The sequence below is a fragment of the Thunnus thynnus genome, chromosome 18, assembly GCF_963924715.1.
Source record: "Thunnus thynnus chromosome 18, fThuThy2.1, whole genome shotgun sequence".
NCBI classification, from domain to species: domain Eukaryota; kingdom Metazoa; phylum Chordata; class Actinopteri; order Scombriformes; family Scombridae; genus Thunnus; species Thunnus thynnus.
In genome coordinates, this window is record NC_089534.1 from 25,316,449 (window position 1) to 25,338,723 (window position 22,275).

The 22,275-nt window shown below is 47.2% G+C and overlaps 1 protein-coding gene and 23 non-coding genes across 24 annotated transcripts; 8 read left to right on the top strand and 16 right to left on the bottom strand.

Annotated features, from left to right (window-relative positions):
• Nucleotides 1-2,950: 2,950 nt before the first annotated feature.
• On the bottom strand, nt 2,951-8,539 carry rpl7l1 (ribosomal protein L7-like 1). Its single transcript, XM_067573281.1, has 6 exons — nt 8,007-8,539; nt 7,304-7,412; nt 6,457-6,620; nt 4,748-4,885; nt 4,543-4,652; nt 2,951-3,723 (listed from the first exon to the last, which is right to left on the bottom strand). Exons 1-6 carry the CDS (start codon nt 8,018-8,020, stop codon nt 3,515-3,517), a joined length of 744 nt encoding a protein of 247 aa, XP_067429382.1. The 5' UTR covers nt 8,021-8,539; the 3' UTR covers nt 2,951-3,514.
• A 148-nt stretch (nt 8,540-8,687) lies between these two features.
• trnav-cac (transfer RNA valine (anticodon CAC)) lies at nt 8,688-8,760 on the bottom strand. The gene has a single exon. It is a non-coding gene; the product is annotated as a tRNA-Val (tRNA).
• A 945-nt stretch (nt 8,761-9,705) lies between these two features.
• Nucleotides 9,706-9,777, top strand: trnad-guc (transfer RNA aspartic acid (anticodon GUC)). Its single transcript has one exon. It is a non-coding gene; the product is annotated as a tRNA-Asp (tRNA).
• A 344-nt stretch (nt 9,778-10,121) lies between these two features.
• trnav-aac (transfer RNA valine (anticodon AAC)) lies at nt 10,122-10,194 on the bottom strand. The gene has a single exon. It is a non-coding gene; the product is annotated as a tRNA-Val (tRNA).
• Nucleotides 10,195-10,479: 285 nt separating this feature from the next.
• On the bottom strand, nt 10,480-10,552 carry trnav-cac (transfer RNA valine (anticodon CAC)). The gene has a single exon. It is a non-coding gene; the product is annotated as a tRNA-Val (tRNA).
• A 924-nt stretch (nt 10,553-11,476) lies between these two features.
• Nucleotides 11,477-11,548, top strand: trnad-guc (transfer RNA aspartic acid (anticodon GUC)). The gene has a single exon. It is a non-coding gene; the product is annotated as a tRNA-Asp (tRNA).
• Nucleotides 11,549-11,892: 344 nt separating this feature from the next.
• Nucleotides 11,893-11,965, bottom strand: trnav-aac (transfer RNA valine (anticodon AAC)). The gene has a single exon. It is a non-coding gene; the product is annotated as a tRNA-Val (tRNA).
• Nucleotides 11,966-12,250: 285 nt separating this feature from the next.
• Nucleotides 12,251-12,323, bottom strand: trnav-cac (transfer RNA valine (anticodon CAC)). Its single transcript has one exon. It is a non-coding gene; the product is annotated as a tRNA-Val (tRNA).
• A 924-nt stretch (nt 12,324-13,247) lies between these two features.
• On the top strand, nt 13,248-13,319 carry trnad-guc (transfer RNA aspartic acid (anticodon GUC)). Its single transcript has one exon. It is a non-coding gene; the product is annotated as a tRNA-Asp (tRNA).
• Nucleotides 13,320-13,663: 344 nt separating this feature from the next.
• On the bottom strand, nt 13,664-13,736 carry trnav-aac (transfer RNA valine (anticodon AAC)). The gene has a single exon. It is a non-coding gene; the product is annotated as a tRNA-Val (tRNA).
• Nucleotides 13,737-14,022: 286 nt separating this feature from the next.
• Nucleotides 14,023-14,095, bottom strand: trnav-cac (transfer RNA valine (anticodon CAC)). The gene has a single exon. It is a non-coding gene; the product is annotated as a tRNA-Val (tRNA).
• A 924-nt stretch (nt 14,096-15,019) lies between these two features.
• Nucleotides 15,020-15,091, top strand: trnad-guc (transfer RNA aspartic acid (anticodon GUC)). The gene has a single exon. It is a non-coding gene; the product is annotated as a tRNA-Asp (tRNA).
• A 344-nt stretch (nt 15,092-15,435) lies between these two features.
• trnav-aac (transfer RNA valine (anticodon AAC)) lies at nt 15,436-15,508 on the bottom strand. The gene has a single exon. It is a non-coding gene; the product is annotated as a tRNA-Val (tRNA).
• Nucleotides 15,509-15,793: 285 nt separating this feature from the next.
• trnav-cac (transfer RNA valine (anticodon CAC)) lies at nt 15,794-15,866 on the bottom strand. The gene has a single exon. It is a non-coding gene; the product is annotated as a tRNA-Val (tRNA).
• Nucleotides 15,867-16,790: 924 nt separating this feature from the next.
• On the top strand, nt 16,791-16,862 carry trnad-guc (transfer RNA aspartic acid (anticodon GUC)). The gene has a single exon. It is a non-coding gene; the product is annotated as a tRNA-Asp (tRNA).
• A 344-nt stretch (nt 16,863-17,206) lies between these two features.
• trnav-aac (transfer RNA valine (anticodon AAC)) lies at nt 17,207-17,279 on the bottom strand. Its single transcript has one exon. It is a non-coding gene; the product is annotated as a tRNA-Val (tRNA).
• Nucleotides 17,280-17,565: 286 nt separating this feature from the next.
• On the bottom strand, nt 17,566-17,638 carry trnav-cac (transfer RNA valine (anticodon CAC)). The gene has a single exon. It is a non-coding gene; the product is annotated as a tRNA-Val (tRNA).
• Nucleotides 17,639-18,562: 924 nt separating this feature from the next.
• On the top strand, nt 18,563-18,634 carry trnad-guc (transfer RNA aspartic acid (anticodon GUC)). The gene has a single exon. It is a non-coding gene; the product is annotated as a tRNA-Asp (tRNA).
• A 344-nt stretch (nt 18,635-18,978) lies between these two features.
• On the bottom strand, nt 18,979-19,051 carry trnav-aac (transfer RNA valine (anticodon AAC)). The gene has a single exon. It is a non-coding gene; the product is annotated as a tRNA-Val (tRNA).
• A 285-nt stretch (nt 19,052-19,336) lies between these two features.
• trnav-cac (transfer RNA valine (anticodon CAC)) lies at nt 19,337-19,409 on the bottom strand. The gene has a single exon. It is a non-coding gene; the product is annotated as a tRNA-Val (tRNA).
• Nucleotides 19,410-20,333: 924 nt separating this feature from the next.
• trnad-guc (transfer RNA aspartic acid (anticodon GUC)) lies at nt 20,334-20,405 on the top strand. The gene has a single exon. It is a non-coding gene; the product is annotated as a tRNA-Asp (tRNA).
• A 344-nt stretch (nt 20,406-20,749) lies between these two features.
• trnai-aau (transfer RNA isoleucine (anticodon AAU)) lies at nt 20,750-20,822 on the bottom strand. The gene has a single exon. It is a non-coding gene; the product is annotated as a tRNA-Ile (tRNA).
• Nucleotides 20,823-21,107: 285 nt separating this feature from the next.
• On the bottom strand, nt 21,108-21,180 carry trnav-cac (transfer RNA valine (anticodon CAC)). Its single transcript has one exon. It is a non-coding gene; the product is annotated as a tRNA-Val (tRNA).
• A 924-nt stretch (nt 21,181-22,104) lies between these two features.
• Nucleotides 22,105-22,176, top strand: trnad-guc (transfer RNA aspartic acid (anticodon GUC)). Its single transcript has one exon. It is a non-coding gene; the product is annotated as a tRNA-Asp (tRNA).
• The last annotated feature ends 99 nt before the right edge of the window (nt 22,177-22,275 follow it).

A 22,275-nucleotide genomic window follows, 5' to 3' on the forward strand; every position in this document is an offset into this window, starting at 1 on the left:
CAGCTGCGTCTTTTACTGAGTTTTGCTATCTCCCTTGTTATCAAAACATTCTATGTATTATCATATTTTTCTTCTTTGGCTAGTTAAACAGTGCCCCTCTGCATGCATTACATTGTGTAGTTGATGTCCTCTGGTCTGTCTAGTGCTTAGTGAAATGCAACACTCAAAGGAGGCCAGCTTTGCCTGGCTTCCCCTTGAGAAAAAAAGTTAAAGTTTTAGTCATATTGACTGAGCTCAATACTGAATTATCAAAAAACAAAACAAAAAACAAACAAACAAGGGAGGCCAGGTTTAACCTGGCTTCTCACTAATCAAATCACAGTCATCATCATTTTAAAAAATTACTGAGTCTCCAACCGGCTAGCCTACTACACGTAGTGCCGGCAGAACCAGTTAGCAAGTTAGCAGAATAGATGGAGATGGGGGCCTTGAGTTCTCATAAAAAATGACTTTACTAAGCTTGCTTTTGAACTGCAACTGAAGATCAAACAGAATGGCAGGCCTACCCAGATGTTGGACCTGTCTCAGGGGAGAGCTAAGGGAAAAGCTAGGTCTTTTGTGACGGAACTATGCAAGAACAAAATGGCTAACAGGAAGCGCAAAGCTAAACCAGCTTTTCTGCTGGCCTTGACTCCTGTTTGACCAGTTTACCAGCTCCTTGAACAACCCATGGAGCACAACAGAATATGTAAATCTGAAAAACCCTCTCGTGGGCCATAGAGAGACATTCAAAGTCCCAAAGTCATGTAACATTTGAACTCAAACTCAAACTTTTTGGATGAGTAAGGATAAACAAGGTACTGGATCAAGTAGCTGCAATAAGTGTGACAAGGCATAACCAACAGGTCGACAAGAAGCGTGCAATTCTGAAGAGACTGATTGCTGCTGTTCTGTATCTCGGTCACTAGGAACAGGCATTCTCTGGCCACAACAAGTCGGCTAGCAGCCCTGGCAACAAGGGAAACTTTGTGGAGCTAGTGCAAGCTTTTGCCGCGTTTGATACAATGCTAGCAGAAACCTAGCATCAGCTACTGCATTTACGGGTATGTCAAAGACAATGCAGGATGACCTAATAGAACGCACTGCTCATGTTACAGGTATTCAGGAAGAAATATACAAAGAAATAAACACAGTGCCCTTCATAGCAGTCGAAGTGGATCACACCACAGACATAACATGCAAGTGCTCATATGCATTGTGTATTCACTGTTATGAGAGTTCTTTTTTGCCTCTGGACTGCTTCCACAACTTCCTGAACTTCTTCAGCTATTCAAAGAAAAGGACAGCATCCACCGTCAGGCCTGGGAGGATTTTGAGCTAGGAGTCAGTACGGATGGTGACCAAGAGAACACAGGCCCTGTGGACTCTTACCATCACCTCTTTTTCCAACTACTTGATGGCATTGTGCAGCATATGACATGAAGATTTCAAGTTCTATTTTTTTTTTTTTTTTGTGCCTTAGATACTGAGTTGTTAAAGATGTACTCCCAGTTTGCATTCTGGGCATGACCTCTCTTAGCTAGTTGAGACCTACCCATTTTTTGATGAACAGACTACGAAACGAACTGCAGGTCATCCATGCGGATGCCCTCTTTCACAAGCCACTAGCTGAGCTGTTGGAGATGCTCATGAAAGATGAACTGACCACTGCCATATCTGAGGTTTGCAAGCCACTGAGGCTGATGCTCACCATACCTGTTACAAGCACATCTGGAGAGAGATCTTTTTCCTACCTGAAAAGGATTAAGACCTACCTTAGAAACACCTGTGGACAGGAGAGACTTGGCCACTTGGCAAAGATATCAATGGAATCCTTCATAACCGAAGACCTGAAGTCCAATGGACAGCTATATGACAGAGTCACTGAGCATTTCACCACGATGAAGGATAGAAGAATGTCCTTCCTCAACAGGTATAGGTGAGTAAAAAAAAAAAAGTCTTTAAACACACAGTGACACACACAGGCTACTCTGTCTGTCTCCCTCTCCCTTTAGCACCACGGACAGCGACATGGACCGCCAGGGCCTTTGTTTTGATAATGTGGATTGTTGTCTTTAAAACATTTTCTTGTTATACTATCTATCTCATGTTCTACTCATTGTTATTTTGCAAAGGGTTGTATACATTGTTTTATATATATTTTGGGGAACATGATCACTTCAAGTTTCTGTCTTAATTACTTGTCTTTGATACCACACAAAAATGGCATTCACTCTTATATGCAATCCATAGTCTGTGTACTAGTGCCACCTACTGGGCGATTATATAGGTAGCCTATATTAGCAGTCTAAGCATTACAGCAACATACTGCAGTAGCACTGTGTTAATATCCAATTACCTGTGATATTTATATGCAATCAGGTATGTCTGAAAACCTTCAACTACATGTTTATTCTTCAGATAATGAGAAGAAACTCAGTAGCAACATCATGTTTCAGCCTGTACAGAACTAGTGTGTGATTGCGTGTGCATCTTTTACAGTGAACAACATTGAATTTTCTAGCTGACTGCATTTATATTGTTAGAGATGTCCCCTCATAAGAGTGTGCACATAATTTCTCTGTTAATAATAATCAGTGCTTATGGCTGTGAGAAGTTTGCACATGTTGTACAGTGTCTGGAGAGAGAAAATAAAATCACACGTCATGCTGTTTTAGTTCACAAAAGCCTTGTAAATGCTACTGTTCCCATGAAATGGGATATAAACGCGAATGAGAAGCATTACCACAGTGACAGCACTTGTTCATTCTGGTCTGTGAAAGCAAGTGACTATGATGTCTCCATGTGATTATATGGCAATATGATCTCCATACCAAGCTTACTGGCTTCCTCGGTAATATTTGCCACACACCGCCACTGCCTGACAGGCTCTCATTTTGTGCCAAACATTTCGGTTTACATTTCAATAGTACTGAATCATTTGCCATTTGTTATAATTATAAATTTGTCATTTATTGTAAAACAAAAACTTTATTAACAACGAATGAATCAGTTTTAAACAGGATTTTTTGACTACATCTTTTGATACTGCAAACTACTAAATGGAGTTCAAGAATTTGCTTTAGGTGGACTGGTGGCTCCTGCATGCAGGACAGCCAATCCTAATTATTCAATGACTGTCCTTGCATAGATTGCAAGTATAAAGTAAATATATTCCTCACAGTCTGGGGAATATCGTGTGTAGTAATCAAGAGTCCTTTCACATAAAAATACTTTACATGTCAACAGATGATTCAAAATATTGTTAGATTATCACCAAAGAGCCCAACTGCTTCCATCAGTCTGTGGTCAGGTGCACTACATGATATCATTTTTAAACCATGAGTGCAAAGACAAAAACAACACGGATGAGGCAAGAGTCTATATTTGAAGTCCTCCTTATGACTCTCAGTGTGCTGTAAGTGTAACCAGAGAACGGATGTACAAATAAATGTAAATTAGAAAAGACTCTGGTCTTATCCAATTTACAATATCCTTGAAGTTGCTGCCGAGAGTCCATCTTTCGTGTTCCTCCTCAGTTGAGTTGTCTGATGATGGAGTTAATGTCCGTGCCACGGAATCCAGGGTTTCCCAGGTCCTTCAGGAGCCCAGCCTTGTCCCTGGCAGCGTGACGAGCCACTGACAGCTTGAAAGGCAACAGGAAGTTGTTGGCGGCCCGGAAGCCCCTACCAACAGAATAGATCTCGTGAATCAGGTCCTCCAAACAGATGATTCCATGTTTACCTGAAAACAAGAGGGGGGAGGTGAGTGACAGGTAGGAAGATTATTATGCATGACAGAATGGTGGAAAAGTGAAAACAAAACCAGAAAGGGAGGAATGAAAAGCTTTACATGTTTGTAAGTATTATTATACACAGAGCAAGCTTTCAAAGCTGTTGAAAGAGCTTCAGCAGAAGCTGAAATCATGTTCAATTGAATAGATACACACAACCCAGTCATGTTTACCAACCTAACCATTCTGTGATTACTGAACACTGAGGCAAAACATCCAGCATTGCTAAACTGAGCTGTCAGTGTGCTCACTCTCATGGACAGGGGAAACTGTGTTTTTGTTTTTGGGGGTGTGCAAAGTGTAGACAGCCAAACCCTAAATTTAAAGTTTTGCAAAGGGGCGAAAATAAACTAAAACACAGTGATGTGAAATCTGTCACTTTCTCACACTGATACCTGCATCTAAATTTGCATGTAGGTTTCAGTTTATTCATCAAATTTATATAAATTCACCACACTTTGTCAAAGTGTTTGAACTTTAGGCTAAAACAGAGATCCTTGCATAGCTCAATTCTAAACAGATTGTCAAAAGGAGAAATAATAACCCTTCACATGTTCAACACAAATGATCATATGGCCTTGAGCATTTTAACTTTCTATAATCACATATATTTGTGTAATATTGCATTGTTGAGGTACTTTTTTCCATACAATTCAAACAAATGCATTAACTTTCAAAAGTTACAGATTTAGTAAATTTATTCTTAAAACTTCAGCCTGATTTGAGTGTTGCTCTGCTGTCATTCTATGGAGGCTGTGTTCAAAACTTACCCATGTGCTGCTCAATGAAGGTGTTGTCAGTAAGAGGAACCCTCCTCCTGCCTATCCTGGTCTGTCCTCTCTTCAGAATGAGCTCACGAACAGACTTCAAGTTGGGAAATCTGTTGGGAAGATTACAAAGTGTTTGTAATATGTAAAAAAACAAATGTAATCCAAGAGTAACTTTACTCAAGTACAACAGTCACCAGCTACTGACCCCCACGCCACATAGGGCTCCACCATCTTCATCATGGCTACAGAGGTCTTGTTGATTTTGACGAAGGACCCGCTGAAGATCTTCCTCAGTCTCAACATCTGGATCACCTTCATCACTTTGGGACTGACACCCTTAATCCTAACAGGAGAGGATCATAGAAGTTTGATTATGTACATGTATGGGTTATTATAATAAATACAACCGTTTTCATTCATTAATATTCAGATCTGATGTTACCATCAGAAACATCACAACTTGTAAGTGAGAGTGAACACATCAATGGAGTTAAAGAGTGACAGATGTTATGTGATGACTGGATCTTGACAAGTTGGAGAACTACACACAGGAAGATGTTACTTTGGAAGAACTACTCACATTCAGGTAAGAGATTTGGCGTGTAAAGTTAAGAACAGGCTGAACTCAAACTTCATTTTAATTGCACTTTTCTACAGATAAACAAATGAGGAAAATCAGCGACCATAGACGTGGTAAAATTCACCAATGTCTAATGCTATCCAGGGCTATTAAACTGTCACTTTTTTTAAAATGTCAGCTCCCAGTTTAAATGAAAAAAGAAAGCACTGACTGTATGTCTTCACAGCAATTAGGGTAATGTTGCAAAGCCACCAATTTTAGTCATCTAGAGAAGAAAAACAACCTTTCCACATAGCGTATATAGCTTAAGTTACATTAGAGGTTAAGAGAGGAAAGTGAACTGTTTATAGACTGAGTATATTCAAACTAAGCCAGGTACATTTGTATGTAACCCATCGTTTCCCTCTCAGTTTCAGCCCTCTGTCTACAAACAGCCAACACACCCAAAAACAGAGCTTTTTAAAAACAGTTTCCAGAGTGTGTGAATCTTAAAATGCTGGCTTGGCATATCACCATGTACGGGGAAAACAAAGCTGGAAGTTGTACTGTTTGCTATTTTTGCTTTGGATTTTGTCAGGGGCTCTGCAAATTTAAATGCTTATTATTTTGTGTTATTTCATTTATAATTCAGGTAACTTGGTGTTGACTTAAGCTGTTCTTTAAATTCCTAACATACTTTGTAAATGGCTAAAAAAACAGTTATATTATGGAAAAAAACATCCACTGTATTTCATAAATTGTTGATGGTTAATCGTGTATTGATTGTTAACACGGCCACTATAAATGAAGGAAATTCCTCAAAATTTGCATTTCTAGCCCTGGTTGGGCACCCAAACATGCTGTCTCCAACAAGATGATTCTGAGCCAAACCCACGAATCTGAGTGCTCACTTCAGTAGCTGTTTTGGTGACTAGTTTTCAATGTATGAAGTATCAGTAAGCTTAGACTTGAGCTTTCATGCACCAACAGCTAATATCATCAAAGCATGAACAAGAGAAGTGTCAGCATTTGATAAAGTCTGAAACAGCATGTAATCTAGATCAAACGTAAGTATTGCAACATTTTTGTCATAAAAGTATTTTCCAAATGTTGCAGGGATGTCTGTGTGAGTTATAGACTGAATGGTTTCTGCATATGGCTGTGTGAAAGGTACTATTTTTAGCTTCACTGAAGTCCAAACAGATGGATGCCACCATTTACAACGGATTTCAGCTTTTGGAGAATTTCCCTGCAACATGACCAAAAAAAGAAAGAAAGACAGAAAGGAGGAAAGAAATGAAAACTTTGCAAATCGTCCTCAACCACAAATCCAAACTCAGAGTCAGACAACTCACTCTCTGATGCGAACAGCGAAGGCCAGTCTGTTCTTAGCAGGAGGCAGAGGTGCAGCCGGCCTGTGATCAGCTCTCCGGATGCGAGTTTCATCACGATGCTTCTTGTGGCTGTCTTTCAAGAAATCTTCCAAACGCTTGAACTTCAACGGTTTGCCCTTTGATACCTAGAGCAACATATACATACACAGCACTACTTTAAGAATGGTAGAATTAAGTGCAGTCTGACAGGTCATTTAAATGAACGCTGATTTTCATAGTGTACTCTGATGATGGCTCTGACTGTTTGGTAAAGAGAGGTTTATAAAATAACAGTCACCAACAGAGAGGTGGTGTCTACGATAACAGACTGGTTAATTACAAGGAAATTTGTCTGGTGAGCAAACTGATCACTAATATACTGGTATGAAGCAAGTTTGCCTACATGTTATTTAACTGTAAGTTACTCCCAAACATATTTACACACATCTGCCTATAACAGACCTGGCAGTTACAAGAGGGCACAAAAACTGTTAAACAAAACAAAACAAAAAAACCCCAAAAGAGAATATACATTAGTGTTTAATAGTAGCTTTGCTGTCTCTTTAACAGTGGATTTCTACTTGTATGTTGAACGTTGTTGAGCCTTGGCTCCTTCCTATTTATCCCAGTGGTTGACAACAAAACCTGACCTTCACCACTTACACTTCATTGAGAACTATTAAAACTATGGTATAGCTTTAATGGAAATACCTTCACAACAGCTTGCCTCAGATCAAGAGTTGTATATAATTTTTTGATTGTGACAATACATTCCTATTGCTTTCTCTTGTTGTTCAATAAATCCAAAGCAAGAGTAAACATAACTTACCTTTCTCTTTTCAAGCAGTGCAAGCTTGGCTTGTGTGGCTTTAATTGCCTGGTATGCTTTCCTCTTTTTCAAGAGATACTCAGGAACTAACTTGATGACTTTTTTTGATCTGATAACACAAGCGTACATAGAGTCAGTGAAGAAACCAGCAGAAACACATGAAATCCACAACCATTTGCAACAAGCTACAGAGTTATTGTTACTTTTTGTTCATTGTACAGCCATAAAAGATAAAAATAAGTTAGTTCTATTAAATTTTCTCTTCTTAAACACGTAAGACATGTTAAAAAAATAAACGTCTCTGTCCAGACAGAACGAATAAGCTACATGCTGCTTTAGCGAATTTGTAATTTTTTTGTATTTCTTAAGACTAAGTGGTTACTTTAAGAAAATGACATCCACACAGGGCATAAAAATATATATCACAGAGGCTGTCCGCTACATGTACACTGTGTCAATTACACACCAAAAGTTCCACATGTTGACAAAATGCAGGGCTAGCTAAGCTACGGCTATCTCATCGCTCGGTAAAGTACATGTGAAATTAGGCTCCCAGCAAGCTGCCTTTTTTACCTTCAATCATCTAAATTGAGGTACTGACCGACACAGTAAAACGTACGTTTCTTGAAAAGACTGGAAACAGTTCAACTACATATAAAGAAACAGCGGATGGATTTAGATAGAATTAAAAACAAATGCTTACTCTGCCTCTGCCATGGTGAAATCCGAAGACTAGACCGTCGCTCGAGGATGACGTCACAGGCACTATTCTTCTACTTTGTGTTTATTGGCGGGTCGCAAACCAACTTTGAAGGTGCATACCGCCACCTACTGTATCGGAGTGCACAGATACATGGCACTAGATCATCTGGATACTGATTGTTCTATAGAAAAAAAACAAGACAAAGGAAAACCACACCCTACTTACTAATCCTGCCTGTATTATAACCTATCAAACCCTTTCTGAAGTCCTGTTCTCTGCTCAGTAGTGATTTTAAGCCCTATTCCTGCCCTGTCTCATGTACTATATTTCTTAATGTCTCCCCCTCTAAATTTTATTTACTACAGCGCATGATAGGGTGTTCTACATCTTCCAGTGTTACACCACTGACTCAGATTTCTTGGACTTTTGCCCAGTATATGTAACATGGAGTAAAACTCATTAATTCCTGAACCTAAATCATGTAATGATTACCTCGTGTCTGCAGTTACAATATCCTCCTTTAAATTATTTAGCCTGAACTGACATCTTTATATTATAACTTTTCTGCCACCAAGTTCTCCGCTGACATTGGAGCACCAAACTTTAAGTCTATGCGTCCTTCTCACTGCTAATATGAGACAGCACAGTTTGATTGAGTTACTCCGTGTGAACACAAAGAAGTGTTTCCGCCCGGTTTCGAACCGGGGACCTTTCGCGTGTGAGGCGAACGTGATAACCACTACACTACTGAAACTGTGAAAAAGGTAAACGGTGGCCTCCGGGGCCAGTTAAAGCATTTGTGCACACTGACCTCCAGACGTGTCTTCCAATCGCTTGACCACATCCAGACATTTCAAATGCAGGACATCACTTGTGCGCGCAGCGTTAAGGATCGGTAAAAAGACAAAGGAAAGAAAAAGGTGATACAAAATCAGACGAGACAAGCACTCGTGCCGCGGCATTGGAGACATTTCAGTGAACCGTCAATGGAGACTGTCCTCAGAGAAGCGACAGAATCAGTCGTTTCGGCAGTAGCAAAACCCAGATGTAAATGTCAAGGCCTCAACTCTACAACTTTCACTCCGTTTTCTGCCACGATAGCTGCATGGCTGTACGGATGGCAGCGTGGGTCGGTACACCACTTTGGCCCAGACTTAAATATCTCGACGACTGTTGGATGGATTGCAAGGAAATTGCAGTCCAGACATTCATCCCTGGTCCCCAGAGGATGAATCCTACTGACTCTGGTGATCCTCTTCACTTTTCCCCCAGTGCCACCGTGAGGTCGACATTTGTGGCCCAGAGTGAAGTATCTGGACAACCGCTAGATGGATTGCCGTGAGAGTTGGGACAGAGCTTCACGGTCCCCACAGGATGCATTCTAAGCACTTTGGTCACCCTCTGACGTTTTCTCCAGCGCCAGCAGAAGCTGAGGATTTCACTTGTGATATATGTGAACACCTGCTTGATGGGTTGGCCAGAAATTTGGTACAGACATTCGTGGCTCCCGAGCGATGCATTCCGATGGCTTCGGCGATCATTCCGATGGCTTCGGCGATCCTTTGCCTTCTCCCCTGGCGCCACCATGAGGTTGACATGCGACTTCTCCGTTCAAACATGTGGATGACCGCTGGAGCGTTCCCCGTAAAGGTGGGAACCGCCCCACCGGCCCGCTGACGTGCCCAGAGTGGTGCAGCCGTCCTCGTTAGTATAGTGGACAGTATCTCCGCCTGTCACGCGGAAGACCGGGGTTCGATTCCCCGACGGGGAGAGTTGACTTTTCTGCCAGCTGCCGATTGTTCACCGGGCCAGACAAAAGCAATACACCAGCAACACCATGCGTGCTCCTCCTCCTGTCCAACAGAGCGCTACGGCCAGGACATGGGCCTGCCGCGTTCCCGTGCAGAAATGAGAAAATCGGCTGGGCAGAAAGCATGCCTGGAAGCGGTTATTAGACATGACTATGACGGTGACTCCTTTATCCCTCGTGCCTCCGTTAACTCCATGCGGTTTTCTATGGTTTGACGCGGCGCTGCATACCGCCCAGTGTGCTGCTGGTCTGAATCTCCGTCGTTTGATTTTATTCATGACTCAGAGTGAGCATAAACAGAGGAGTGTTTCCGCCCGGTTTCGAACCGGGGACCTTTCGCGTGTTAGGCGAACGTGATAACCACTACACTACGGAAACTGTGAAAAGCTTGGCACCGTTCACGCGGGTGGCTCAAAGCACTTGACCCCCCCCGACATGTCTTCAATTGCTTGAGCATATCCAAACATTTCAAATACAGGAGGTCGTCCTTGCTTTTGGGCAACGTCGAGGATGGTTTGAAAACAAACAAAAGCGACACAGAATAAGACATAAACAAGTTCTCCGCTGACATTGGAGCACCAAACTTTAAGTCTATGCGTCCTTCTCACTGCTAATATGAGACAGCACAGTTTGATTCAGTTACTCCGTGTGAACACAAAGAAGTGTTTCCGCCCGGTTTCGAACCGGGGACCTTTCGCGTGTGAGGCGAACGTGATAACCACTACACTATGGAAACTGTGAAAAAGGTGGGCGGCGGCCTCCGGGGCCAGTTAAAGCATTGGTGCACACTGACCTCCAGACGTGTCTTCCAATCGCTTGACCACATCCAGACATTTCAAATGCAGGACATCACTCGTGCGCGCAGCGTTAAGGATCGGTAAAAAGACAAAGGAAAGAAAAAGGTGATACAAAATCAGACGAGACAAGCACTCGTGCCGCGGCATTGGAGACATTTCAGTGAAGCGTCAATGGAGACTGTCCTCAGAGAAGCGACAGAATCAGTCGTTTCGGCAGTAGCAAAACCCAGATGTAAATGTCAAGGCCTCAACTCTACAACTTTCACTCCGTTTTCTGCCACGATAGCTGCATGGCTGTACGGATGGCAGCGTGGGTCGGTACACCACTTTGGCCCAGACTTAAATATCTCGACGACTGTTGGATGGATTGCAAGGAAATTGCAGTCCAGACATTCATCCCTGGTCCCCAGAGGATGAATCCTACTGACTCTGGTGATCCTCTTCACTTTTCCCCCAGTGCCACCGTGAGGTCGACATTTGTGGCCCAGAGTGAAGTATCTGGACAACCGTTAGATGGATTGCCGTGAGAGTTGGGACAGAGCTTCACAGTCCCCACAGGATGCATTCTAAGCACTTTGGTCACCCTCTGACGTTTTCTCCAGCGCCAGCAGAAGCTGAGGATTTCACTTGTGATATATGTGAACACCTGCTTGATGGGTTGGCCCGAAATTTGGTACAGACATTCGTGGCTCCCGAGCGATGCATTCCGATGGCTTCGGCGATCCTTTGCCTTCTCCCCTGGCGCCACCATGAGGTTGACATGCGACTTCTCCGTTCAAACATGTGGATGACCGCTGGAGCGTTCCCCGTAAAGGTGGGAACCGCCCCACCGGCCCGCTGACGTGCCCAGAGTGGTGCAGCCGTCCTCGTTAGTATAGTGGACAGTATCTCCGCCTGTCACGCGGAAGACCGGGGTTCGATTCCCCGACGGGGAGAGTTGACTTTTCTGCCAGCTGCCGATTGTTCACCGGGCCAGACAAAAGCAATACACCAGCAACACCATGCGTGCTCCTCCTCCTGTCCAACAGAGCGCTACGGCCAGGACATGGGCCTGCCGCGTTCCCGTGCAGAAATGAGAAAATCGGCTGGGCAGAAAGCATGCCTGGAAGCGGTTATTAGACATGACTATGACGGTGACTCCTTTATCCCTCGTGCCTCCGTTAACTCCATGCGGTTTTCTATGGTTTGACGCGGCGCTGCATACCGCCCAGTGTGCTGCTGGTCTGAATCTCCGTCGTTTGATTTTATTCATGACTCAGAGTGAGCATAAACAGAGGAGTGTTTCCGCCCGGTTTCGAACCGGGGACCTTTCGCGTGTTAGGCGAACGTGATAACCACTACACTACGGAAACTGTGAAAAGCTTGGCACCGTTCACGCGGGTGGCTCAAAGCACTTGACCCCCCCCGACATGTCTTCAATTGCTTGAGCATATCCAAACATTTCAAATACAGGAGGTCGTCCTTGCTTTTGGGCAACGTCGAGGATGGTTTGAAAACAAACAAAAGCGACACAGAATAAGACATAAACAAGTTCTCCGCTGACATTGGAGCACCAAACTTTAAGTCTATGCGTCCTTCTCACTGCTAATATGAGACAGCACAGTTTGATTCAGTTACTCCGTGTGAACACAAAGAAGTGTTTCCGCCCGGTTTCGAACCGGGGACCTTTCGCGTGTGAGGCGAACGTGATAACCACTACACTACGGAAACTGTGAAAAAGGTGGGCGGCGGCCTCCGGGGCCAGTTAAAGCATTGGTGCACACTGACCTCCAGACGTGTCTTCCAATCGCTTGACCACATCCAGACATTTCAAATGCAGGACATCACTCGTGCGCGCAGCGTTAAGGATCGGTAAAAAGACAAAGGAAAGAAAAAGGTGATACAAAATCAGACGAGACAAGCACTCGTGCCGCGGCATTGGAGACATTTCAGTGAAGCGTCAATGGAGACTGTCCTCAGAGAAGCGACAGAATCAGTCGTTTCGGCAGTAGCAAAACCCAGATGTAAATGTCAAGGCCTCAACTCTACAACTTTCACTCCGTTTTCTGCCACGATAGCTGCATGGCTGTACGGATGGCAGCGTGGGTCGGTACACCACTTTGGCCCAGACTTAAATATCTCGACGACTGTTGGATGGATTGCAAGGAAATTGCAGTCCAGACATTCATCCCTGGTCCCCAGAGGATGAATCCTACTGACTCTGGTGATCCTCTTCACTTTTCCCCCAGTGCCACCGTGAGGTCGACATTTGTGGCCCAGAGTGAAGTATCTGGACAACCGTTAGATGGATTGCCGTGAGAGTTGGGACAGAGCTTCACGGTCCCCACAGGATGCATTCTAAGCACTTTGGTCACCCTCTGACGTTTTCTCCAGCGCCAGCAGAAGCTGAGGATTTCACTTGTGATATATGTGAACACCTGCTTGATGGGTTGGCCCGAAATTTGGTACAGACATTCGTGGCTCCCGAGCGATGCATTCCGATGGCTTCGGCGATCCTTTGCCTTCTCCCCTGGCGCCACCATGAGGTTGACATGCGACTTCTCCGTTCAAACATGTGGATGACCGCTGGAGCGTTCCCCGTAAAGGTGGGAACCGCCCCACCGGCCCGCTGACGTGCCCAGAGTGGTGCAGCCGTCCTCGTTAGTATAGTGGACAGTATCTCCGCCTGTCACGCGGAAGACCGGGGTTCGATTCCCCGACGGGGAGAGTTGACTTTTCTGCCAGCTGCCGATTGTTCACCGGGCCAGACAAAAGCAATACACCAGCAACACCATGCGTGCTCCTCCTCCTGTCCAACAGAGCGATACGGCCAGGACATGGGCCTGCCGCGTTCCCGTGCAGAAATGAGAAAATAGGCTGGGCAGAAAGCATGCCTGGAAGCGGTTATTAGACATGACTATGACGGTGACTCCTTTATCCCTCGTGCCTCCGTTAACTCCATGCGGTTTTCTATGGTTTGACGCGGCGCTGCATACCGCCCAGTGTGCTGCTGGTCTGAATCTCCGTCGTTTGATTTTATTCATGACTCAGAGTGAGCATAAACAGAGGAGTGTTTCCGCCCGGTTTCGAACCGGGGACCTTTCGCGTGTTAGGCGAACGTGATAACCACTACACTACGGAAACTGTGAAAAGCTTGGCACCGTTCACGCGGGTGGCTCAAAGCACTTGACCCCCCCCCGACATGTCTTCAATTGCTTGAGCATATCCAAACATTTCAAATACAGGAGGTCGTCCTTGCTTTTGGGCAACGTCGAGGATGGTTTGAAAACAAACAAAAGCGACACAGAATAAGACATAAAAAAGTTCTCCGCTGACATTGGAGCACCAAACTTTAAGTCTATGCGTCCTTCTCACTGCTAATATGAGACAGCACAGTTTGATTCAGTTACTCCGTGTGAACACAAAGAAGTGTTTCCGCCCGGTTTCGAACCGGGGACCTTTCGCGTGTGAGGCGAACGTGATAACCACTACACTACGGAAACTGTGAAAAAGGTAGGCGGCGGCCTCCGGGGCCAGTTAAAGCATTGGTGCACACTGACCTCCAGACGTGTCTTCCAATCGCTTGACCACATCCAGACATTTCAAATGCAGGACATCACTCGTGCGCGCAGCGTTAAGGATCGGTAAAAAGACAAAGGAAAGAAAAAGGTGATACAAAATCAGACGAGACAAGCACTCGTGCCGCGGCATTGGAGACATTTCAGTGAAGCGTCAATGGAGACTGTCCTCAGAGAAGCGACAGAATCAGTCGTTTCGGCAGTAGCAAAACCCAGATGTAAATGTCAAGGCCTCAACTCTACAACTTTCACTCCGTTTTCTGCCACGATAGCTGCATGGCTGTACGGATGGCAGCGTGGGTCGGTACACCACTTTGGCCCAGACTTAAATATCTCGACGACTGTTGGATGGATTGCAAGGAAATTGCAGTCCAGACATTCATCCCTGGTCCCCAGAGGATGAATCCTACTGACTCTGGTGATCCTCTTCACTTTTCCCCCAGTGCCACCGTGAGGTCGACATTTGTGGCCCAGAGTGAAGTATCTGGACAACCGTTAGATGGATTGCCGTGAGAGTTGGGACAGAGCTTCACGGTCCCCACAGGATGCATTCTAAGCACTTTGGTCACCCTCTGACGTTTTCTCCAGCGCCAGCAGAAGCTGAGGATTTCACTTGTGATATATGTGAACACCTGCTTGATGGGTTGGCCCGAAATTTGGTACAGACATTCGTGGCTCCCGAGCGATGCATTCCGATGGCTTCGGCGATCCTTTGCCTTCTCCCCTGGCGCCACCATGAGGTTGACATGCGACTTCTCCGTTCAAACATGTGGATGACCGCTGGAGCGTTCCCCGTAAAGGTAGGAACCGCCCCACCGGCCCGCTGACGTGCCCAGAGTGGTGCAGCCGTCCTCGTTAGTATAGTGGACAGTATCTCCGCCTGTCACGCGGAAGACCGGGGTTCGATTCCCCGACGGGGAGAGTTGACTTTTCTGCCAGCTGCCGATTGTTCACCGGGCCAGACAAAAGCAATACACCAGCAACACCATGCGTGCTCCTCCTCCTGTCCAACAGAGCGATACGGCCAGGACATGGGCCTGCCGCGTTCCCGTGCAGAAATGAGAAAATAGGCTGGGCAGAAAGCATGCCTGGAAGCGGTTATTAGACATGACTATGACGGTGACTCCTTTATCCCTCGTGCCTCCGTTAACTCCATGCGGTTTTCTATGGTTTGACGCGGCGCTGCATACCGCCCAGTGTGCTGCTGGTCTGAATCTCCGTCGTTTGATTTTATTCATGACTCAGAGTGAGCATAAACAGAGGAGTGTTTCCGCCCGGTTTCGAACCGGGGACCTTTCGCGTGTTAGGCGAACGTGATAACCACTACACTACGGAAACTGTGAAAAGCTTGGCACCGTTCACGCGGGTGGCTCAAAGCACTTGACCCCCCCCGACATGTCTTCAATTGCTTGAGCATATCCAAACATTTCAAATACAGGAGGTCGTCCTTGCTTTTGGGCAACGTCGAGGATGGTTTGAAAACAAACAAAAGCGACACAGAATAAGACATAAACAAGTTCTCCGCTGACATTGGAGCACCAAACTTTAAGTCTATGCGTCCTTCTCACTGCTAATATGAGACAGCACAGTTTGATTCAGTTACTCCGTGTGAACACAAAGAAGTGTTTCCGCCCGGTTTCGAACCGGGGACCTTTCGCGTGTGAGGCGAACGTGATAACCACTACACTACGGAAACTGTGAAAAAGGTGGGCGGCGGCCTCCGGGGCCAGTTAAAGCATTGGTGCACACTGACCTCCAGACGTGTCTTCCAATCGCTTGACCACATCCAGACATTTCAAATGCAGGACATCACTCGTGCGCGCAGCGTTAAGGATCGGTAAAAAGACAAAGGAAAGAAAAAGGTGATACAAAATCAGACGAGACAAGCACTCGTGCCGCGGCATTGGAGACATTTCAGTGAAGCGTCAATGGAGACTGTCCTCAGAGAAGCGACAGAATCAGTCGTTTCGGCAGTAGCAAAACCCAGATGTAAATGTCAAGGCCTCAACTCTACAACTTTCACTCCGTTTTCTGCCACGATAGCTGCATGGCTGTACGGATGGCAGCGTGGGTCGGTACACCACTTTGGCCCAGACTTAAATATCTCGACGACTGTTGGATGGATTGCAAGGAAATTGCAGTCCAGACATTCATCCCTGGTCCCCAGAGGATGAATCCTACTGACTCTGGTGATCCTCTTCACTTTTCCCCCAGTGCCACCGTGAGGTCGACATTTGTGGCCCAGAGTGAAGTATCTGGACAACCGTTAGATGGATTGCCGTGAGAGTTGGGACAGAGCTTCACGGTCCCCACAGGATGCATTCTAAGCACTTTGGTCACCCTCTGACGTTTTCTCCAGCGCCAGCAGAAGCTGAGGATTTCACTTGTGATATATGTGAACACCTGCTTGATGGGTTGGCCCGAAATTTGGTACAGACATTCGTGGCTCCCGAGCGATGCATTCCGATGGCTTCGGCGATCCTTTGCCTTCTCCCCTGGCGCCACCATGAGGTTGACATGCGACTTCTCCGTTCAAACATGTGGATGACCGCTGGAGCGTTCCCCGTAAAGGTAGGAACCGCCCCACCGGCCCGCTGACGTGCCCAGAGTGGTGCAGCCGTCCTCGTTAGTATAGTGGACAGTATCTCCGCCTGTCACGCGGAAGACCGGGGTTCGATTCCCCGACGGGGAGAGTTGACTTTTCTGCCAGCTGCCGATTGTTCACCGGGCCAGACAAAAGCAATACACCAGCAACACCATGCGTGCTCCTCCTCCTGTCCAACAGAGCGATACGGCCAGGACATGGGCCTGCCGCGTTCCCGTGCAGAAATGAGAAAATAGGCTGGGCAGAAAGCATGCCTGGAAGCGGTTATTAGACATGACTATGACGGTGACTCCTTTATCCCTCGTGCCTCCGTTAACTCCATGCGGTTTTCTATGGTTTGACGCGGCGCTGCATACCGCCCAGTGTGCTGCTGGTCTGAATCTCCGTCGTTTGATTTTATTCATGACTCAGAGTGAGCATAAACAGAGGAGTGTTTCCGCCCGGTTTCGAACCGGGGACCTTTCGCGTGTTAGGCGAACGTGATAACCACTACACTACGGAAACTGTGAAAAGCTTGGCACCGTTCACGCGGGTGGCTCAAAGCACTTGACCCCCCCCCGACATGTCTTCAATTGCTTGAGCATATCCAAACATTTCAAATACAGGAGGTCGTCCTTGCTTTTGGGCAACGTCGAGGATGGTTTGAAAACAAACAAAAGCGACACAGAATAAGACATAAACAAGTTCTCCGCTGACATTGGAGCACCAAACTTTAAGTCTATGCGTCCTTCTCACTGCTAATATGAGACAGCACAGTTTGATTCAGTTACTCCGTGTGAACACAAAGAAGTGTTTCCGCCCGGTTTCGAACCGGGGACCTTTCGCGTGTGAGGCGAACGTGATAACCACTACACTACGGAAACTGTGAAAAAGGTGGGCGGCGGCCTCCGGGGCCAGTTAAAGCATTGGTGCACACTGACCTCCAGACGTGTCTTCCAATCGCTTGACCACATCCAGACATTTCAAATGCAGGACATCACTCGTGCGCGCAGCGTTAAGGATCGGTAAAAAGACAAAGGAAAGAAAAAGGTGATACAAAATCAGACGAGACAAGCACTCGTGCCGCGGCATTGGAGACATTTCAGTGAAGCGTCAATGGAGACTGTCCTCAGAGAAGCGACAGAATCAGTCGTTTCGGCAGTAGCAAAACCCAGATGTAAATGTCAAGGCCTCAACTCTACAACTTTCACTCCGTTTTCTGCCACGATAGCTGCATGGCTGTACGGATGGCAGCGTGGGTCGGTACACCACTTTGGCCCAGACTTAAATATCTCGACGACTGTTGGATGGATTGCAAGGAAATTGCAGTCCAGACATTCATCCCTGGTCCCCAGAGGATGAATCCTACTGACTCTGGTGATCCTCTTCACTTTTCCCCCAGTGCCACCGTGAGGTCGACATTTGTGGCCCAGAGTGAAGTATCTGGACAACCGTTAGATGGATTGCCGTGAGAGTTGGGACAGAGCTTCACGGTCCCCACAGGATGCATTCTAAGCACTTTGGTCACCCTCTGACGTTTTCTCCAGCGCCAGCAGAAGCTGAGGATTTCACTTGTGATATATGTGAACACCTGCTTGATGGGTTGGCCCGAAATTTGGTACAGACATTCGTGGCTCCCGAGCGATGCATTCCGATGGCTTCGGCGATCCTTTGCCTTCTCCCCTGGCGCCACCATGAGGTTGACATGCGACTTCTCCGTTCAAACATGTGGATGACCGCTGGAGCGTTCCCCGTAAAGGTAGGAACCGCCCCACCGGCCCGCTGACGTGCCCAGAGTGGTGCAGCCGTCCTCGTTAGTATAGTGGACAGTATCTCCGCCTGTCACGCGGAAGACCGGGGTTCGATTCCCCGACGGGGAGAGTTGACTTTTCTGCCAGCTGCCGATTGTTCACCGGGCCAGACAAAAGCAATACACCAGCAACACCATGCGTGCTCCTCCTCCTGTCCAACAGAGCGATACGGCCAGGACATGGGCCTGCCGCGTTCCCGTGCAGAAATGAGAAAATAGGCTGGGCAGAAAGCATGCCTGGAAGCGGTTATTAGACATGACTATGACGGTGACTCCTTTATCCCTCGTGCCTCCGTTAACTCCATGCGGTTTTCTATGGTTTGACGCGGCGCTGCATACCGCCCAGTGTGCTGCTGGTCTGAATCTCCGTCGTTTGATTTTATTCATGACTCAGAGTGAGCATAAACAGAGGAGTGTTTCCGCCCGGTTTCGAACCGGGGACCTTTCGCGTGTTAGGCGAACGTGATAACCACTACACTACGGAAACTGTGAAAAGCTTGGCACCGTTCACGCGGGTGGCTCAAAGCACTTGACCCCCCCCGACATGTCTTCAATTGCTTGAGCATATCCAAACATTTCAAATACAGGAGGTCGTCCTTGCTTTTGGGCAACGTCGAGGATGGTTTGAAAACAAACAAAAGCGACACAGAATAAGACATAAACAAGTTCTCCGCTGACATTGGAGCACCAAACTTTAAGTCTATGCGTCCTTCTCACTGCTAATATGAGACAGCACAGTTTGATTCAGTTACTCCGTGTGAACACAAAGAAGTGTTTCCGCCCGGTTTCGAACCGGGGACCTTTCGCGTGTGAGGCGAACGTGATAACCACTACACTACGGAAACTGTGAAAAAGGTGGGCGGCGGCCTCCGGGGCCAGTTAAAGCATTGGTGCACACTGACCTCCAGACGTGTCTTCCAATCGCTTGACCACATCCAGACATTTCAAATGCAGGACATCACTCGTGCGCGCAGCGTTAAGGATCGGTAAAAAGACAAAGGAAAGAAAAAGGTGATACAAAATCAGACGAGACAAGCACTCGTGCCGCGGCATTGGAGACATTTCAGTGAAGCGTCAATGGAGACTGTCCTCAGAGAAGCGACAGAATCAGTCGTTTCGGCAGTAGCAAAACCCAGATGTAAATGTCAAGGCCTCAACTCTACAACTTTCACTCCGTTTTCTGCCACGATAGCTGCATGGCTGTACGGATGGCAGCGTGGGTCGGTACACCACTTTGGCCCAGACTTAAATATCTCGACGACTGTTGGATGGATTGCAAGGAAATTGCAGTCCAGACATTCATCCCTGGTCCCCAGAGGATGAATCCTACTGACTCTGGTGATCCTCTTCACTTTTCCCCCAGTGCCACCGTGAGGTCGACATTTGTGGCCCAGAGTGAAGTATCTGGACAACCGTTAGATGGATTGCCGTGAGAGTTGGGACAGAGCTTCACGGTCCCCACAGGATGCATTCTAAGCACTTTGGTCACCCTCTGACGTTTTCTCCAGCGCCAGCAGAAGCTGAGGATTTCACTTGTGATATATGTGAACACCTGCTTGATGGGTTGGCCCGAAATTTGGTACAGACATTCGTGGCTCCCGAGCGATGCATTCCGATGGCTTCGGCGATCCTTTGCCTTCTCCCCTGGCGCCACCATGAGGTTGACATGCGACTTCTCCGTTCAAACATGTGGATGACCGCTGGAGCGTTCCCCGTAAAGGTAGGAACCGCCCCACCGGCCCGCTGACGTGCCCAGAGTGGTGCAGCCGTCCTCGTTAGTATAGTGGACAGTATCTCCGCCTGTCACGCGGAAGACCGGGGTTCGATTCCCCGACGGGGAGAGTTGACTTTTCTGCCAGCTGCCGATTGTTCACCGGGCCAGACAAAAGCAATACACCAGCAACACCATGCGTGCTCCTCCTCCTGTCCAACAGAGCGATACGGCCAGGACATGGGCCTGCCGCGTTCCCGTGCAGAAATGAGAAAATAGGCTGGGCAGAAAGCATGCCTGGAAGCGGTTATTAGACATGACTATGACGGTGACTCCTTTATCCCTCGTGCCTCCGTTAACTCCATGCGGTTTTCTATGGTTTGACGCGGCGCTGCATACCGCCCAGTGTGCTGCTGGTCTGAATCTCCGTCGTTTGATTTTATTCATGACTCAGAGTGAGCATAAACAGAGGAGTGTTTCCGCCCGGTTTCGAACCGGGGACCTTTCGCGTATTAGGCGAACGTGATAACCACTACACTACGGAAACTGTGAAAAGCTTGGCACCGTTCACGCGGGTGGCTCAAAGCACTTGACCCCCCCCGACATGTCTTCAATTGCTTGAGCATATCCAAACATTTCAAATACAGGAGGTCGTCCTTGCTTTTGGGCAACGTCGAGGATGGTTTGAAAACAAACAAAAGCGACACAGAATAAGACATAAACAAGTTCTCCGCTGACATTGGAGCACCAAACTTTAAGTCTATGCGTCCTTCTCACTGCTAATATGAGACAGCACAGTTTGATTCAGTTACTCCGTGTGAACACAAAGAAGTGTTTCCGCCCGGTTTCGAACCGGGGACCTTTCGCGTGTGAGGCGAACGTGATAACCACTACACTACGGAAACTGTGAAAAAGGTGGGCGGCGGCCTCCGGGGCCAGTTAAAGCATTGGTGCACACTGACCTCCAGACGTGTCTTCCAATCGCTTGACCACATCCAGACATTTCAAATGCAGGACATCACTCGTGCGCGCAGCGTTAAGGATCGGTAAAAAGACAAAGGAAAGAAAAAGGTGATACAAAATCAGACGAGACAAGCACTCGTGCCGCGGCATTGGAGACATTTCAGTGAAGCGTCAATGGAGACTGTCCTCAGAGAAGCGACAGAATCAGTCGTTTCGGCAGTAGCAAAACCCAGATGTAAATGTCAAGGCCTCAACTCTACAACTTTCACTCCGTTTTCTGCCACGATAGCTGCATGGCTGTACGGATGGCAGCGTGGGTCGGTACACCACTTTGGCCCAGACTTAAATATCTCGACGACTGTTGGATGGATTGCAAGGAAATTGCAGTCCAGACATTCATCCCTGGTCCCCAGAGGATGAATCCTACTGACTCTGGTGATCCTCTTCACTTTTCCCCCAGTGCCACCGTGAGGTCGACATTTGTGGCCCAGAGTGAAGTATCTGGACAACCGTTAGATGGATTGCCGTGAGAGTTGGGACAGAGCTTCACGGTCCCCACAGGATGCATTCTAAGCACTTTGGTCACCCTCTGACGTTTTCTCCAGCGCCAGCAGAAGCTGAGGATTTCACTTGTGATATATGTGAACACCTGCTTGATGGGTTGGCCCGAAATTTGGTACAGACATTCGTGGCTCCCGAGCGATGCATTCCGATGGCTTCGGCGATCCTTTGCCTTCTCCCCTGGCGCCACCATGAGGTTGACATGCGACTTCTCCGTTCAAACATGTGGATGACCGCTGGAGCGTTCCCCGTAAAGGTGGGAACCGCCCCACCGGCCCGCTGACGTGCCCAGAGTGGTGCAGCCGTCCTCGTTAGTATAGTGGACAGTATCTCCGCCTGTCACGCGGAAGACCGGGGTTCGATTCCCCGACGGGGAGAGTTGACTTTTCTGCCAGCTGCCGATTGTTCACCGGGCCAGACAAAAGCAATACACCAGCAACACCATGCGTGCTCCTCCTCCTGTCCAACAGAGCGAT

Bases quoted from the DNA above. Each gene is read 5' to 3' on its own strand.
- rpl7l1 (XM_067573281.1), bottom strand. The intron at 6,621-7,303 runs GTAAGTTATGTT...ATGTTGCTCTAG, and splicing joins CACTGCTTGAAAAGAGAAAG to GTATCAAAGGGCAAACCGTT. The intron at 4,886-6,456 runs GTGAGTTGTCTG...CTCTCCTGTTAG, and splicing joins TTCGCTGTTCGCATCAGAGA to GATTAAGGGTGTCAGTCCCA.